The sequence below is a fragment of the Lolium rigidum genome, chromosome 5 (genome assembly GCF_022539505.1).
Source record: "Lolium rigidum isolate FL_2022 chromosome 5, APGP_CSIRO_Lrig_0.1, whole genome shotgun sequence".
NCBI lineage: Eukaryota > Viridiplantae > Streptophyta > Magnoliopsida > Poales > Poaceae > Lolium > Lolium rigidum.
In genome coordinates, this window is record NC_061512.1 from 214,123,674 (window position 1) to 214,141,229 (window position 17,556).

General features: G+C 43.7%; 1 protein-coding gene across 1 annotated transcript; it reads left to right on the forward strand.

The window, feature by feature from the left end:
- The first annotated feature begins 1,986 nt into the window (after positions 1-1,986).
- LOC124653142 (transcription initiation factor TFIID subunit 10-like) lies at positions 1,987-8,726 on the forward strand. The gene is made up of 6 exons (XM_047192205.1): positions 1,987-2,340; positions 2,403-2,467; positions 2,735-2,797; positions 2,926-2,983; positions 3,091-3,141; positions 8,361-8,726. Exons 1-6 carry the CDS (start codon positions 2,188-2,190, stop codon positions 8,445-8,447), a joined length of 477 nt encoding a protein of 158 aa, XP_047048161.1. The 5' UTR covers positions 1,987-2,187; the 3' UTR covers positions 8,448-8,726.
- The last annotated feature ends 8,830 nt before the right edge of the window (positions 8,727-17,556 follow it).

The following is a 17,556-nucleotide window of genomic DNA, read 5'->3' on the forward strand; positions in this document are numbered from 1 at the left end:
CTGGTCCGTCGATCTCACCAACTCTCCCGCATTTGCTTTATTTCTTGTCGTCCACCAGTCCCAGAGCAATACAAGCACCATCTTCCTCCTTTGGCTTGGTAGTCCGAGCACATGCCTCAGAACCTCCATTGGATTACAAGCTTGTAGTAGGGACAGACGGACATCTTCAAGCATTAAAGTTCTCCACACCTGCTTCACCCCTTTGCACTTCAAGAACAGATGTCTCCCATCCTCATTCAATCGGTAGCACATGGGACACTTGGTATCTAGATCAATCCTCTTCCTACTGATGTTCATCCGGGTCGGTAAACTATTCCGTGCTAGCCTCCATAAAAATATTTTGACCCTCCCCGGGAGCTTGATGCTCCAGAGCTGCTTCCATAGCGGCTCCATCTCCTGCATTGCTGAGGACGACGCTGCTACACCACTCTTCTGTGTTTTCAGGCACATACCAAGATGGTACGCCGACTTCACGGAGAACAAACCTTTCTTGTCCGGATGCCACGCCACATTATCCTCCATGCCGCCACGGATAGGAATTTTCATAATATCTTGCACATCCTCCTCACAAAACAGGCCTTGTAGCACCTCCAAATCCCATTGATTAGATGTGGGATCGATCAGGTCCTCCACCTTCAGGTCCTCTCCCAAGACATCCGGCGTCCGTGGCCTTCGAGTTACACCCCTCGGGATCCAAGGATCGCTCCAAACCTTGATGTTCTCACCGTTTCCAACTCTCCACACCACTCCTTCTTTCAGCAGCCGAAGTCCTTGCAGGATACTACGCCAGGTATAAGACATTCCTGGCTTGGGTGTGGCCTCCAGAATCGAGCAGTCCGGGAAATACATAGCTTTTAGCACTTCACAACATAAGGAATCGGGTTCACGGCAGTCTCCAGCTCTGCCTGGCAAGCATGGCTAGATTGAAGACATGAAGGTCTCTGAACCCAAGCCCTCCCTCCTGCTTCGCCCTAGTAAGACATTCCCAACTTACCCAATGGCATTTGTTCTTACCCTCCTGTTGGTCCCACCAGAAACGACATATCATGGCGCTAACTTCATCACAGAAAGCCTTCGTCAAATCAAAGCAAGACATCGCATATGTAGGGATCGCATATGTAGATATGAGCAAAGCATATGATAGGGTAGAGTGGAGTTTTTCGGAAGGCATGATGGCTAGAATGGGTTTCGCTCCGGCATGGACGGAGTTGGTGATGAAGTGTGTCAAATCGGTCAAGTATAGGGTGAAAGTCAATAGGAATTTGATGGATCCGTTCATACCAGAGAGGGGTTTACGCCAGGGTGACCCTTTGTCACCTTACCTCTTTATTTTGTGCGCAGAAGGGCTGTCGGTCCTGTTGAAGAGGGCAAATGAAAGTGGAGATATTGAAGGGGTGCGGCTGTGTCAAGGTGCACCGTCAATTAATCATTTGTTCTTTGCAGATGATTCATTGATTGTTATGAAGGCCAATGCCCGAAATGCTGAAAGCCTGCAGCAAGTGCTTGCCCTGTATGAAGCAAGCTCGGGACAGATGATAAATGCAACAAAGTCTTCAGCTATGTTCAGTAAAGGTACCGCAAGGGGAGCAAAGCAGATAGTTCTTAATATCCTGGGTATTCCGAGGGAGTCGAGAAATGAAAGATACCTGGGTCTGCCTGTCCACCTGGGTGCATCCAAAGCTAAGGAATTTGAATACTTAAGGGAGAGGATTTGGCAATGTATACAAGGCTCGAAGGAAAAACTCTTGTCCAAAGCAGGGAAAGAGATTTTAATCAAAGCAATGTTACAAACATTTTTGAATGTTAGCAGGAGAGGTGTCAAATCTATTGATTAGAAAGAAAACGAATAGAAAACGGTCAAGAGTGCAGATGTGCTGGAAGGAGTTTTATCTAAAAAAAAACATGGAAGGAATTTGTACTGGAGAGAGTATATCAAATTAGTCCGAGACCGTTGTGGCATCGGCCCACAGACAGGCCCGGTCGAAAAGAGGAGTACACGGATTCGAGCCCGCTGCTCCCCTCTCCTTCCGTCCTCGGCCCTCCGACGAGGCGACGACCCCTTGTTGAACCCAGTTTCGTCTCCCCCTTCCTTGCCGGCGGCGACCTCCTCTCCCCGCCACAGACCCAGCCTAGCAGCCACCACTCCCTAAGGCTCCAGGCTAACGCAGCAAGGCGGCGGACGGGAGGATGATGGGAAGCAACAACGGCGGCGGCGGCGGAGGAGGAGCTGGGATGACTCCGGGCATGGGCTCGCCCAGGGCCGGCGGGAGCGACGGGCGGCACGACGACGAGGCCGTACTCACCGAGTTCCTCTCCTCCCTCATGGACTACTCCCCCACGGTACGCCGAGCTGATCCCCTCTCGTTATGCCGAATTCTGTGTTTGATTCCGTGGCGCGGCAGATTCCGGACGAGCTGGTGGAGCACTACCTCGGCCGCAGCGGCTTCCACTGCCCCGATGTACGCCTGTGAGTACTCCTTACACCTCCAATTTCTCCCTCGAGAGGACTTAAATGGCCGGATCGGTGGTTAAGCTGAGATCCCTTTGCTACTCTAGGATCATCTTAAAAACTGAAATTTGCTAAATAATGCGATAATGGAGCCACCAAGGCTTGTCTAGCACGCTTGTTCTTCTGCTCTGATAGAATTTCACCCCTCCCCGCTTCAGCTCGTTGATTATTGGCCCACACGAATGACATGTTATATTTGCGTGTCCTAATTTCGTGCTTCTGCAGAACAAGGCTGGTTGCTGTAGCTACTCAAAAATTCATTTCAGACGTTGCAAGTGACTCTCTCCAGTACGTAAATCCACAATCTCACTATCTTTTTATTCACCTTAATGCAATTCGTTTATTGCTGTGAGAATATTGTTGCAGTATCTCTTGCACAATAAGTTGATATTACACTATTCTTTACCTTGAATTAGGCACTGCAAAGCCAGGGTTGCAGCACCTATCAAAGATAACAAAAGCAAACAACCCAAGGTGAATTCATTTCATAGTTAAAATATCCATGCTAGTTCTAGCATGAGATCTTGCATCCATTCTTACTGCTTAGTGCTTACTGATGGCAATCCTTTATTGTACTTCAGGATAGACGTCTTGTATTGACAATGGATGATCTTTCTAAAGCCTTGCGTGAGGTAAACCATTTCTCTATTACATCTGAGTTTTTTTTTTTTTGCACAATAGCAGACAACCGTTTTTCTCATGTTTGAAACACACATTATTCTATTTGGACACAGAATAATGATTAGCAAATTACTTCTCTTAGCAGTTGAATCCCTTTACCGATAAACCTGTTGAAACTTGCTGCTGATAAATGGCTTTAGTTGACCCTCTTAGACCAACAGGCTTGCTTTATGTTACTCATTTCTTAGGGGCAAAAATCAGATATGTCATATGGATTCTGTTATATATGTTCCAAGCTTCTCACAGCTCACCAACATTCATATGGACAGATTCAACAGTCAGTAGCTGCTAGGAACATCTTACCAGAACAAAGACACCATAGATGAAATCATCATTTAACCACAGCTGGATTGGGTGACAGCCAACACTTAAATGTCTAACAGACATGATTTCTTATAGATTTGCCTTCTAGCGATGTTTTGGACACCTTACTGATTACAGGGCACACACATTGAGTTATAAGCCATTTATATCTGTATAAGAACGGACGGGGTGTTTCTGGTCCCGAGCTCAGCTGAGCTCGTTTTGTGGACCGTCCAAATTGTATAGGGATGTGTGCGGGACGGTCAGTTCGTGTCAGGAACAGGGTGCAGGAACAGTGAAGTACGCGTAGCTGTACGTAGGAGAAGCGGCTGACGGACGTGAGCTCGTCGTGCAGACGTTTGGGTGAGGACGGTTAACATGTGCCAACACCTTTTTTTTTGTCACCGCTCTTGCTCTCACTCGCGTACAGGGACTCCCCGGTGCCTCCTCTTTCGTCTTTCTCCGCTAGCTCGTCAGGCTGGAGGGAGGGGGGAGAGGATCCTGGCGCAGCTTCCCGCCTTGTAGATTCTCGACTAGTGGTTGTGTCCCGGTGTCGCAGCTTCTTGCCGTCGTGTTGATGGGGCTCCTTGCTGTTTTGGAGAAGCGAGCAGGACTAGATCGGGATTTTTCTTTTCGTCGTCGCCGCAGACGTCGGTCACGGGGCGGCCGGATCTCCTCCACCACTAAATAATCTCCAGGTGACTAGATCGAATCCATCTCTTCCTCCCCCAATTTGTTCTTGGCCTTTGAAAGATGGGTTCATCTTGTTCCCCTACCGCTGTGTATTTTCAATAATACCCTACCCTCTGCTTCTACTCTCGCCGGATTTTGTCCTCAAATCCATTCCATCTGGCGATTTGCTTTCAATCCTCTCTCTCATGGGGTCCCGTGCGGATTGGTTTAGGGTGTTTGCATGCTTTCTCGGTTGATTTCTTGGCGATGCTGCTTGCTTTTCCTAACGACGTTTTCTTCTGCTTCCTTGCGCTTGGAAGAGGCCGATCTACAGTTGCTATCTGGCCTTCTTGTGCCTTTCTTTTACCTTCAGTTCGTAGCCCCGCTATGCGGTCCCAAGAAGGCCTTGTTTGCAGGTTAGATTCAAGCTGGTGCGTGTGGTCCGGTGGGGGAGCTCTGCCCGACTAAGTGGGCATAGTTCATCGGCGATATAGTCTCCCCGATATCTGCCGCGCTGTCGACGTGTTCATATGTGTGCGTTGCTGCTGGACTGGATGTTTGGATCAATCTGCTGCACCGGCGATCTGGTGTCGTTAAGCGGAGGTTCAACTGCGTCTGCACCCTGGTGGCAGCCAGGCTAGTTTGCAGGCGGCGAGTCAATTCTTGATCCGCGGAGGGGACACATGTAGGCACCGTGCGATGATAGTGATGCAACCTAGAGGCCGCAGCGTCGTGTTCAGCGGCGAGTGGCCTGCGTGTCCACTTTGGGCTTTTTGTAATTTTCTATTTCATCAGGGGTGTGTCTCTAATCTGGATAGGTTTGTCCTAATCTTGTATCGTGGCAGAAGATAATATTAATATGCGGGATTTGTTTGCCAAGAAAAAAACCTCATTCGTATTGAAGCAAGATCTAAAAGCTCAGCATTGAATGACCGCCGCGTGTAGGCGTCCTGGTCCAGAATCTTTTGCACGCGGTCCATTTCATCAGAAGATGATGTACCAGTTACGGACGTCGGGAAATGTTGGAATCTATACGTGCTCAGGCGTGGGCCAGGACAGAGCAGATGTTCCAATAAAAAATTCGCATACGACACTTCATACGGATGGATACCACCAATGGCAACGCGAATGCACTATCTAGAATACAGGTGCATTTGAGCTCGAGATCAGATAGGCATTTTCGTATAAGAACAAACTACACATGCCATATACTGTTATGCAACACGCTTCAAAGCCGCGAAAGTGTACAAAGCTGTGAGAGATAAAAAAAAAAATTCGTTTTCGATGGAAGAATTGTCGCCCTAATTTGAAAAGTAGTAAAAATAAAGGCAATGTGAATGATACTACAGAGGTTAAAATCATGTACACCTCCCAAGTCAGAGTAATACGGGTATAATGCAACCACTAAGGATGATGTGAGTAGAAGAAGCAATCCCCATATTTCCAATCCAACAACGCATTTTCAGATCATTTTTAGTGAGAATGCTCATGCTCTTATCCTAAGCCAGCCAAAACAATTTTTTGCAAGCAATTCGGCAATTGTTAGACCGGGTTACAATGTTATTATCCAGTTTCCCACGAGGTTTTATTTTAAGAAGACAGTATGTTTTCCGGTGACGGAGGATGACCAAAAGCAGAGCGGTGGAGAAATTCAACTCCTCACCGCAAATTTTACTACAATTTCAAGTTCCATTGTGACAGCAACAAATGATTTTCGAGCTTGAAAATGCACTCAATTTCTTAATTTTCGTAGGAATTGTCCTAGCAAGTAAGAGAGAAAAAATAATGTTTTAGCCAAGATCCACTCATGGCCATCATCGATTTCTTGAATTACACAGGAATTGGCATATAAGCAGCTTTTGTTTCTATACTAACAATAAAGATGGGCTAACCCCAAGAAAAAAAGCTAAAGGATTGCTATTTGATTTGTGCATTGCCCGGCAGGCCCACCTTGTCACACATCCAACGAACTGACACCAATACACCATCCACCCAGTGCGCTGAGACCTCTTTCTCGTTGCTTCCTTGCACGCGATTGGCAACTAGGAAAGAAAAGATGGCCGATGCAGAGTATGCCCAGAATAAAATTTGCACTCTTTGAAGGGGTGGGGTTCGTAGCACAGTTTCGCCTCCAAGGTGCTCCGCCCTTGATGTCTTCTGTCCACTACTTTGCGGGTTACTAGTTTGCTACCTTCGCCAGTAATCATGTTCTAGATATCTTTAGTTTGATGCAAGTAGTCACAGATGGTTTATTTTGGGATCCACAAGATTCAGAATCAATCTTCCTTCAACCCAAACCCCACACAAAAAGACATATGCAATATATCATATTGCTCAAGATCTTGACAGAGGAAATTTCCTTCGCTAGACATTCCCTGATTTTTTTAAAAGTTTTGATATAAAGAACTCCTATTTTCGCTGGAAATGCTGGTGCAAAGGCGACGTACCTCTACTTTAGAACTTTGTTCTCTCTGTGCGTGTGCGTCCATGTGTGCATGTGTGAGTATTTGTTACCAGCACCTCATCGATGTTAGTAAACAGACTAACTGAGTACTCCCTCCGTCCCAATATGTAAGGCGTGAAGCACTCTTTATTTTTCCCAAAATGTAAGGCGTGTAAGCAATTTTTCTTTGTTTCTTTCCTTTCAACCCTCGCCTGCATGCAGCTCTAGCGCCATCTCCTCTCCACAAAATCAGCTTCAGGCATGCAGACAACGATGAGTTTCCTAAACAAAGGAGATGCTAGTAGATTTTATGCTTTGTACATGCCAACGACCAGTTTCGTAATGGAAGGAGATGTTATACATCAAAGACGTCTCATCCGATCATCTCTGAATTCTGAACTCAAAAAAGCACGCACGCCTTGTCTCCATGGTGAGCAAGGAAGGGTCGTCGGACTAGTTGGCATGCCTGAACGATGACGAGCTTACGGAGTATGTCGGCGACGACGACAACTCGAATGACTTTCCTGACGGCGACGTTCTCTCGTCCAAAGAACATACGTCGACTGAATTTACCTACCGGGACTAGCAACACCTCCTTCGCCGTGAACATTCTTGCCCTCGCCCTGATCATGGTGACCATGCTTGTTGTTGCCGTCCTCCATGTCGGTGTGCTCGCCGGTGCCAAAGAACGCAAGTCGACTGAATTTACCTACCGGGACTAGCAACACCTCCTTTGCCGTGAATATTCTTGCCCTCGCCCTGATCGTGGTGACCATGCTCGTTGCTGCCATCCTCCATGTCTGTGTGCTCGCCGGTGCCACGTGCAAGATGATTGCGGCCAGAGCCTATGGCACGACTAGTTAGGCCTAACGTCTTGTGACCACGCCCGGAAACACCACGGTCGGAGATGTTGATCGTACAGTGACCACGGCTGAGGCCACGTCTAGGTAGTCCACGGCTAGCATCACCATGTCCAGCATTGCCACACCCAGCTCGTCACCAGTCACCACATCCAGCTACGACACGGCCAGCATGACTACGTCGCCGTGTGCGCCGCTATGGTGCCACCGACAGGGCGCAAGTCGACTGAATTTACCTACCGGGACTAGCAACACCTCCTTCGCCGTGAACATTCTTGCCCTCGCCCTGATCGTGGTGACCATGCTCGTTGTTGCCATCCTCCATGTCGGTGTGCTCGCCGGTCCCACGTGCAAGATGATTGTGGCCGGAGCCTATGGCATGACCAGTCAGGCCTAACGTCTGGTGACCATGCCCGGAAACACCACGCCCGGAGACGTTGATCGCACAGTGAGCACGGCCACGTACACCGCCGCGGACACATCTAGGTAGTCCACGGCTAGCATCACCATGTCCAGCAATGCCACGTCACCAGTCACCACATCCAGCTACGACACGGCCAGCATGACCACGTCGCCGTGTGCGCCCGCGATGGTGCCACCGACAGGATTCTGATCACGATAGTTACGATCACAGTCTCCTAAGGGGTATCACTAATCAGAGGGGCAAATATGTTCAGATTAGTGTGCGCTAATTTTAGTTCCAAATACCTTAGGATGAAGGGAGTATATGCTACCCTCTATTGCAGTCCCTAACCCTGTTTCGACTTAGCTGACTAATCGCCCACAAGCACCATATCCTTACAAGAATCATCTGATGCATTTTTATGAGGAAACATATCTGACTCGCGTTCCAAACATAAGTGATCAATTCTTATGTGTGTTTTTTTTGCAGCATGGTGTTAACCTGAAACACCCAGAATACTTTGCGGACAGCCCATCAGCAGGGATGGCCCCTTCAACAAGAGAGGAGCAGAATTGATGGCTTCCTCAACAATAGAGGCCCAGAATCAATTGATTCTAGCTCATAACAACTGTATGCAACATTGTAGTTATGAAAAACCTTACAAGCATGTACTTAGTAGTGGCTGTTCTTGGTGTATTCTGACTAGTATGTGGTTGCCACCATTTGTTGCTTCTGTTTCTGTATACCACTGGTGACTAATTCTCCCAGTTTTCCTTATCTTGTAGTGAATGCGTTCTTGGTGTATTGCGGACTAGTAGTATGTGGTTGCCACCATTTGTTGCTTCTGTTTCTGTATACCACTGGTGACTAATTCTCCCAGTTTTCCGTATCTTGTAGTGAATGCATCTTGAAACTGTCGATCCCATCAAATTGATTTTGTGTAGCACTTGAGCTTTGCTCCTGATGGTTGGCTAGCATAGACCCAATTGAAGCTTGGACGGAAGCCTAGATAATGATGATCCGGGATTCAGATAGTGCTAGATTATCTTCAGTGTCAAAATGCAGGAACACAAGTCAAAATTGCACACTCTGTACTGTAACAAGAATGCATACACTGGATGCCATCTGAATTGATGGATTATATTTGCAACATGTTGAAAGGAACAAGGCATATTCTGTCGTTGACTTGTTATCCAAGAGCTAGTATTACATCAGCTAACAGAGACAAAGACCATCTAGTTGTAAAATTTCATGGAATACATTTTGATGAATAATTCATTCCAAGAATTCAATCGAAGCATCAGTCCCTTTTGGGGGATTCCTAATTTTATAGTTCTTATTCCTCAATCATTGATCGATTGATTAGTGTGTACTTATCATGGCTACTTGTTGTATCCTTGGTTTGTCAGTGTCCATACGACAGCACTTCCAAGACTGCGGACATGAAGCAATTTTTTTTAAGTCGTACATGCATGCTTGACTTTGAATTGTTAATTTGTCAAACATGAAGCAATTTTTCACTCTGTACTATTTTTTCAGGAAGGCAGATTTCTTGTTAATATTCTTAGGAAAAGATCAACACTAATCTTTTCAATGCAGTTGGATTTCTGAAAGGGACCATCACTAGTATCACAATTACGCCACCAACCAACCAGCAGGTATTACAAATCCTCTATATTCTGGTTACACTCCAATATATGTTTTACAATCTGTACTTCATCAAGTCATCGATGTTATGACTTATCTGAACTTAAAAATTAAATATAACTTTTGGACTTAATCGCTGATGGTATTACATGAGACTTGACAAAAGTGCCAAAGGAGACCACATCCAGCACATGAGACTTGACAAAAGATGGCCGGCGGAAAGATATCATTTAAGAACTTATGAGACGGTAACCCGCATGTACTATATAAGGTACTATAATTGTTTGTGTAGCTAGCCTCCGTAGAAAACATACATTGAATTTCTCTCGTTTTACATCAACTCACTAATTGTTTTCTTCTCACTTTTCACACGTCATGTTGATTTCACACCACAAAACAGAAGGAGCCATGACAAGATCAGTTGATATGATGTCAGCAGGAAAAATACCATTTGGTTTAAGTGTTTAACCTCAACTATCACATCTGAATGAGTTAAAATACTTAAACTACATGGTTAACCTCTTAAGTAATTATCATGATGATCATGCATGCATGCATAGTGACCAACTCACAAACGTATCCGACAAGCTAGATAGTGGATTTGATTGCTCCAGTTAGCTAGCTTCCTTCGGTCTATTCTGGTTGCAAACAATTTCAGCGAACAGAATGTTTTTCTAGCGCTGCTGGAACAAACCAAAAAAGAGAGGAGCTTTTGACTTCCACTATCATTTACTGAGCAGGAGATGATGACATGACAATGTGCCACGGAGTCATGAAGAGGTAACATCTACAATCTAGATGCTACAAAGCAAATGCCGTTTTTTTTCTTCTACAGCCTAATCAAGTCATCACAGCATAAACAATGGTATGCTCACCATACATGGGATTCCAGAACCCAAACACTGATCGATGCGAAGACAAGGAGTGAAAAACACCCACATCTGCAGCCACTTTAGTTAGCCCTGTCATTTCCTTCACCTTGGCCAAGTCGTCGCTGCTTTACACTGTCGCTTTTGAGTTAATCAACACGACCGTTCGCATTCTGGTGTCCCGGCCACATTCTTTGTGGAAAGATGGCAATGATCTCTGCCTTTTTCCGGTGCCACTTTTTCTCCCGTTTCAAGCCCGGAAACCAGGTCAATGTGGGGCTCTTTTTGTGCCGGACGGCATCAGGGAAAAGCACAGGGTGTTCTCATTTGGTGTTGTTGCATTTGAGGGTTAAATTGGTGTGAAAGTACCGGTGCCACTTGCATTTGTGTGGGCGAGGCCTTGTTTTAGATCTTGCTGATTGCTTCTTTTTTGGCCTTGAAAGTGCTTTGTTTTTCCATGGCATCTTTCAGACAAATTTCAGTGAAATTCTAGACATCTGAGTTTCCAATCAATTATACTAGTATACTGCATATATTGCAAATTTATCGCCTACTGAATTAAGTGGAGGTTTTACTTTTACCATAGCATATATAGTAGCGGCAGAAGCAACATTTTTTTTACCATATATAAGAAGTGTCCAGTATTACTAGCTAGCTGGTAGCTATGAGCAAAAAGGAAGACAGTAATCAGATTGTTCGATGCTTTACCGTACTGAATGCTGTGTTGTGCTAGCAAGTTTCGTGCATGTTAACTTGAGTTAGATTGGTATAGTGGAAATTATGTTAAGCTGTCAATGACAGCGATTACAACACTATGTTGACAGATTTGTCACGGCGTATGAGGGTTACTTAGATTAATTAGTCTCGTTTGAGAAAGTGATAGTAGTGTTTTCTAAAAGAGGATGAAGAAAGTGATAGTGATCTTGTCCGACCCCTCTCATTTCTAAAAAGGAAAACAACTTGAAAATGTTTTCACATGCATGTCCGGATTAATAATCTGCACTATGTGAATTGCCAACTATGTGTACTACGAGCAGCCAATCGGATATGTACACATAACCGTACTAAATATCAACGGAACCTTTTTCTTTGTTTATTTGCCTGTAAGGACCTGTTCTTAAACATCATATGTGGCATGCTCATTTTTTCAAAAGTTCTTTTTTTTTTCTTCATTTGGGAATATCATCCATCTAAAGATCGAGAATAATTAATAACCTGGTGCTGCCTCCAACTGATCGACCGTACCAAAACTGTACCGACGATTCAACGAAGAACAACGGGTGTGAACACAAAACTCAACGGAATATAAATCGTTACGCTCTGAACCATGAGATTATAAACGCAGCACAGAGAAGATGAAAGCTAGATATATATCCATCGCCTAGTCGGTAATGGCCGGCTAGCTCCACTAACTAGGTACTTTGCGACAATATCTCCGGGCTGCCCCGTTCCGTCGCGTCGTCGCCTTCGTCGTCGCCGAAATGGTCAAAATCAACAGAAAAAAGAGGTGGATCGCCGCAGCAACTTTATGCGCTGGACGACGTTTTCTCACTGCATCTTCTGCAGCACCTATTCTCTCTGATCGATTACAGAAAAAGTTTCACCTTTCGTTTAGCACAAGGGAGAAATGAGAAAGTTATTTCAGGGTATCAGAAGTGCCGGAATGGGGCCATGCAAGCACCTCTTGGAACTTGGCTTGCATGATCGACGAAAAATAAATACATACAGATCGATCAGTGTAAGTATGTACACTGTTAGTCTCTGCAGCACGTACCCTTTGTGATGAAGATGGTTAATTAGTCAAGCTGCAGAAGCTATCACAGTCAGTGCATGTATACACACATCATGATGCTTCCCAATGATAAGGATTTTTGTTTTACTATACACCCATCGTCGATAATATAATCTAATACTGTTGTCGATGCCTTATTGGAGTACGGTCGCAGCTGACTTTTGCTCCGTATTTGTACGCATGATGGTTGGCATGGACAATACTAGTTTATTGTATTTCATAATCATAGCAGAGGTTGATCACACGATATTTTTGTTAATGAAAGGAAGTACTGCATGTAATCCAAATTATTTCCACAAGTGGAGTTTGATATAACTGGTAAGGCCAACAAGCATTGTTCTGCCCTAAATTATTTCCACATGTGTGTAGTGTCTTTGGCAGCGGGAAGGGAAAACAAATGAATATGAACCACATGTAAATTTGACGAAAATGCAAGTGCCAAAACACAAGAATATTGCACGAACAACTGTTTTGTTTGAATAGATCAAAGTAATAAGTTTCACCGTGTTTTTCTATTAAACGGAGGAAAAGGCTCCCCTTCTAGAGGCTCTGATTCAAATCTCTTTCTAAGAATCTACTCAAACAATTATATTGCTTCAAACCTCTTTATATTTTGCAGGAAACATAACATCCACTCAAACCTCTTACAAAAATCCGTTGTTTTTCCTATAATGAAATCAAACAAACTTTGGTGCACATGAAATCTTGTAGATTGGAATGGGAATGACGTTATAATCCTGAGTTTTTTCTATTCATGCATTTTCGAACCATGCAAATCAAAGAGACCGTAATACAAGAGAGGAAAATAGGTGCTTCAAAAAGAGAGAGAAAAATAAACAAAAAACTAGAATTATTGCTAACACGAAATCGGTATAGATGGACACATCAAGATACCCACAAGAAATGATCTTCTGCATGAACGGAAGACCCAACCAGAGCCACACACACTCCGTTGAAGATAATCATAATTATGCACGGGTGATCTTGCACCCCCTCGTCAATCGATTTTTTTTTTCTTCTCAAAATAGGCTTTCGTTCCTCTTTATAAATAAAGCAACTACATCCGTACGAGGTTCGACAACGAAAACGGAAAAAGAACAGAGTCTTTTGGGGCAACAACACAAACGTGCTGAAGCTAAAAAAACACAAGCAATACAGCCCTACAAAGTACAACTCATCGGCCGGAATGCGTAGATAAGAGGCGTGCTGCCGCTAGTAGATCCTCCAGCATGCCATCTAGTCGGTCCCTGTCCCGCCGCCTACATAGCAGGTACCACCGCTACAAACAGGCTAAGAATTTGAACACCGAGTCTGATAACCATTTTGTTGTGGGTAGTCCAGAGGGTACATGTCATAGCAGCAAACACCAACCAGAAGAGGCGCCCCTCCTACCAGTATGACTAAAAAATGAAGCTCCAAATAAACTGGGATGCGGGATAGGAAAATATAATGTGCCTAGTAGACTCCGGGACCGTACACAGCGCCTCAATCGATTTTTTTGCATGTTTACTACAAGTTGCTGAGAGTTTGAACTTGGCTTCGAGATTATGTATGTACGCAACTATTACCAATATCAGAAAGGAAACAAGTTTTGAGTGAGAGTTTAAACATGGCTTTACCCATGCGAGTTAGCCTCCCTTTCCTTGCCCCATGTCGCCGTTTGCTCATTTCACTACTTATTCCTCCTCTCTTCTTCAAGATAATATGGTCAAAAGGAACACCCGCGAGCGTTAACTAATTTATATCTAGGCCAGCGAGCAAACACACATTTGTTGGCTATAGTGGAGCTTTGTGATTACTAAGAAATATTTTTATTTACATCTAACTTTTTGAAATAACTACATGATTGCAAGATTTCAAAAAAAAAACATAACTTTATTTGTTGGTACTTATTTTGGTCCATGTTATAATGTTAGCAAGTATATTCAAGATGCCCTTGGCACCGAGATTGGTTAGGATAATTCCCTTGCTAACAATTTTTTCGCACCGTTTGGCTAACCAAGTTGTTGATGCTTCTAGGGCTATGTTTATATAAAAAAAAGGTAAAACATGAGCAATTGTCTATTTCTTAGTTGCCTGATTTTAAAATCTAGACCATATTTCCCCTTCATCGAAAAGAAGATCACATTTTTCACTCCATATATAACATACAAACTTAATATTATGCCAACATTTGACAACAAAGAGTGTGATCAAAAGTATCATGTTTTTGTAGCTAATGGGATGAAGTGTCTGGTTTCGTAGCAGAGGGACTAAAAATGATCAGCCAAGTAAGTGTAGGAAAACAATGATGATGAAGGATGGGAGCTATGTTACCTCCTTGAAGACGAGCTCGTGCAAGTCTTCTCTTTGGAGGGAATAAGGTCTATTAGCACCAGTGTAGTTGCCTCAACTGGATCCTTAAAGGTAAAGTGAGCAAGACATACTTCCATGCTATTGCGAATGAAGGGAAACTAAAATGCTCTATCCTTATCGTTTCCATGATGTTGGTGTTATATATGACAAGAAAGCCATTTAATACCATATGTACAACTTTTACATTGAGATATTAGGCTCAAAGAAGCATAAGCTGCTTTCTTTGGCTCATAGTGTGTGGTCCTCGCCCGAAAGGGCTTCCGATGACGAGAATCTAACCATTTCCCTCTCCTTTATGCCAGAAGAACTGGATGTGGTGATCAAGGCAACACTAGGTCCATTTATGTTCCTATTGGCTTTCTAAAATGTTTTGGCCGCTTATCAAGAATTTTATCCTTCACACCCTCAATTTCTTTGTGTTAGGCATGCTAGATGTATCTAGAATCAAGTCAGGTGTTCTTCCGCTCATTCCCAAGGTGGGTGAGGCTGATTCGACCAGACAATTTTGGCCAATTGCTTTGATCAACATCATCTTCAATATCATTTCAAAACTCTATGCTTCTTGTTTGTCCCTAGTAGTGCACTAAATCATTGCCCCTTTTTCGACAACATTCATTAAAGGACATCTAATGAATCATGGGCGCTCGATATTCACAAGATCATTCAAGAGAAAGACTACAAACCTAGAAGTAGTCATTTAAATCTTGACTTTGAGAAAGCTTATGATAGAGTGAGCTTTGGATTTCCTCCATGAGGTATTGACATGTAAAAGGCATTGGATCAAGTTTCATTCACAAAATCATGCAATTTGTTTATGGAGGCCAGACAATTATTTGCATCAATGAGAAAATGTGCTCTCTTTTATAAACAATAAGGGAGTAAGGTAGGGAAATAATCTCTCTCCCCTCTTCTCTTTGAATACATCGTTGATGCCTTGGTTGCCATGTTGGAAGCCACAAAGAGGGCAGGTTACATCAACAAGGTAGTCCCTCACTTAATTCATGGCAGGGTCTCATACCTTCAATACGCCAACGACACAATATCACTCATCCAAAATGATGACCTAATAATTGCAAATCTGAAGTTCCTTTATTTTAAAAAAGGCATTCTATTAAATTTTTTCACATGTTCCATTAGTACTAATAGTATGGAAAACTCTATCCTTATTTATAATGTACAAGTAAAGTAAAACACATCCTAGTCCATACGTCTAACAAGATAACCATAAAATGAAATACTTCAAATATAATAAAAAATCGAAATCCATAGGGTATAATTCATACCATCCTCCAAGGGAGCTAAAGTTGCAACTTATTAGGAGAAAGTTTGGAATACTAAAATAATATGCGTGCGAGAAAATAAACAAGCTAAAACTATAAAAGATAATACAAGGTCTTAAAGATGTCCCCAAGTTTGGAATCAAGTTAGGTGAGATCAAATAATCCCTCGAGATTATTTGATATAGTACGTGGCAAAGTCTTCTTAAGCTGGAGTGATGGCATTAGTAGCTCGGTAAAGATCAGCCACGAGAGTCTTGTTTGTTGAGGTGAGGATAGAGATTTGGAGCTTATACTGCCGATTGAGTGTCTCTAGATGGTGAACTTTAGCCTTTAATACCTCAATCGACTTACTATAAGTATCAATAGCCCGAAGACAAACTTCGAGATTAGCCCCCATCCCCGTCATGTTCTTCTTATCCATCAAATCAAGAGAGCGCCTCAAAAGGTTAAGGTGTCTCGGGGATCTAGAAGCATATGCCTCAATTCTCTTGGTACGTTGATTGAGGGAGTTAAGAGAGGCCTACATCTCCTTTTCCTCAAGAAATAGCCTCTTGAGGCCTCGGGGAAATTTTTAGTCTTGTCTCTTTATCACAAGATATGCCATGGAGATAGACCATTTCTACAAAGATATTTGGTTACCTAAAATCTCTATGAAAATAAAATCTTCACGAGGCAATTGGCCCGTCGAAGGTTACCTTCTAGCTGTCAAATTATGAAAAAGATATGGTTCCTCAAATGCCATGTGTGCCTACTGTGGCTAGCTGAAAACACTTACCACATCTTCTTGTTCTACCCGTTGGCTAGTTTCATGTGTAGTTGTGCTCGTAATATTCTTGGAGTTTAGTGGAATCGAACGATATTTTCTCTGATTTTTGTCATCTAGAAAGTATGACCGCTCAACAAGATTCTTACAGTTTTGGCAAGCTATCTCCAACTCCGCCACTACACACCCATGTGGGCTCCGCACCAGCGCCATCCTCTCATCGCCTGGAATATCTGGAATGAACGGAACGATAGGGTTTTCAACAACATGTCTTCTCTACCTATGGTGCTCATCGAGAAAATCAAGGGCACATCTAGGGATTGGGTTTTCGTAGGTGCCAAGCATCTTGCGGAGATTATAGCCTAAGCCCACTCCCAATTCAAGGATCTCCATTATTATTATTTTCTTTATTGGCCGGCCATATGTCCTCCTTGCTCCTTCTATATCAACATTACAATATATGCAAAGCTTTGCCTTATCTCAAAAGAAAAAAAACGAGACAAAAAACATAATTTTATGTAGAATTACCTCTTTTTGGTTTGTGATGTAACTGTGATTCATATAATGGATAAAGAGGTACGAAATTCTCAAAAAACAATTATAGGTGAATGAGATTTAAAGAAAGTCCAGGAAACTAAAAAAGAAGTTGAGAACAAGCTGAGCGAAAGCATGACATAAAGCAACCGAGAGGGGCGGCCATATACAAATCAATACTGGGAGCAGTATCGCATAGTACTTTTGTCCTCCCACACCGGCAACCCGAGCTCATCGGTCCCTATAAAATGCCCGGTCCTCGCGGCACGCTCTCACCACTCATCAGCCATCCACCGCCGCCGTCGATCGACCCAGCACCCGCTGCTGCTGCGTCGGCCACCGCGGTGTACGCCACATGCGATCGAACTAGCTGGTAAGCTAGAGGTGAACTGAAGGAGCGAAGGAGATCGATCGAAAGGTCAAGCTCACTCGGGGTGAACTGAAG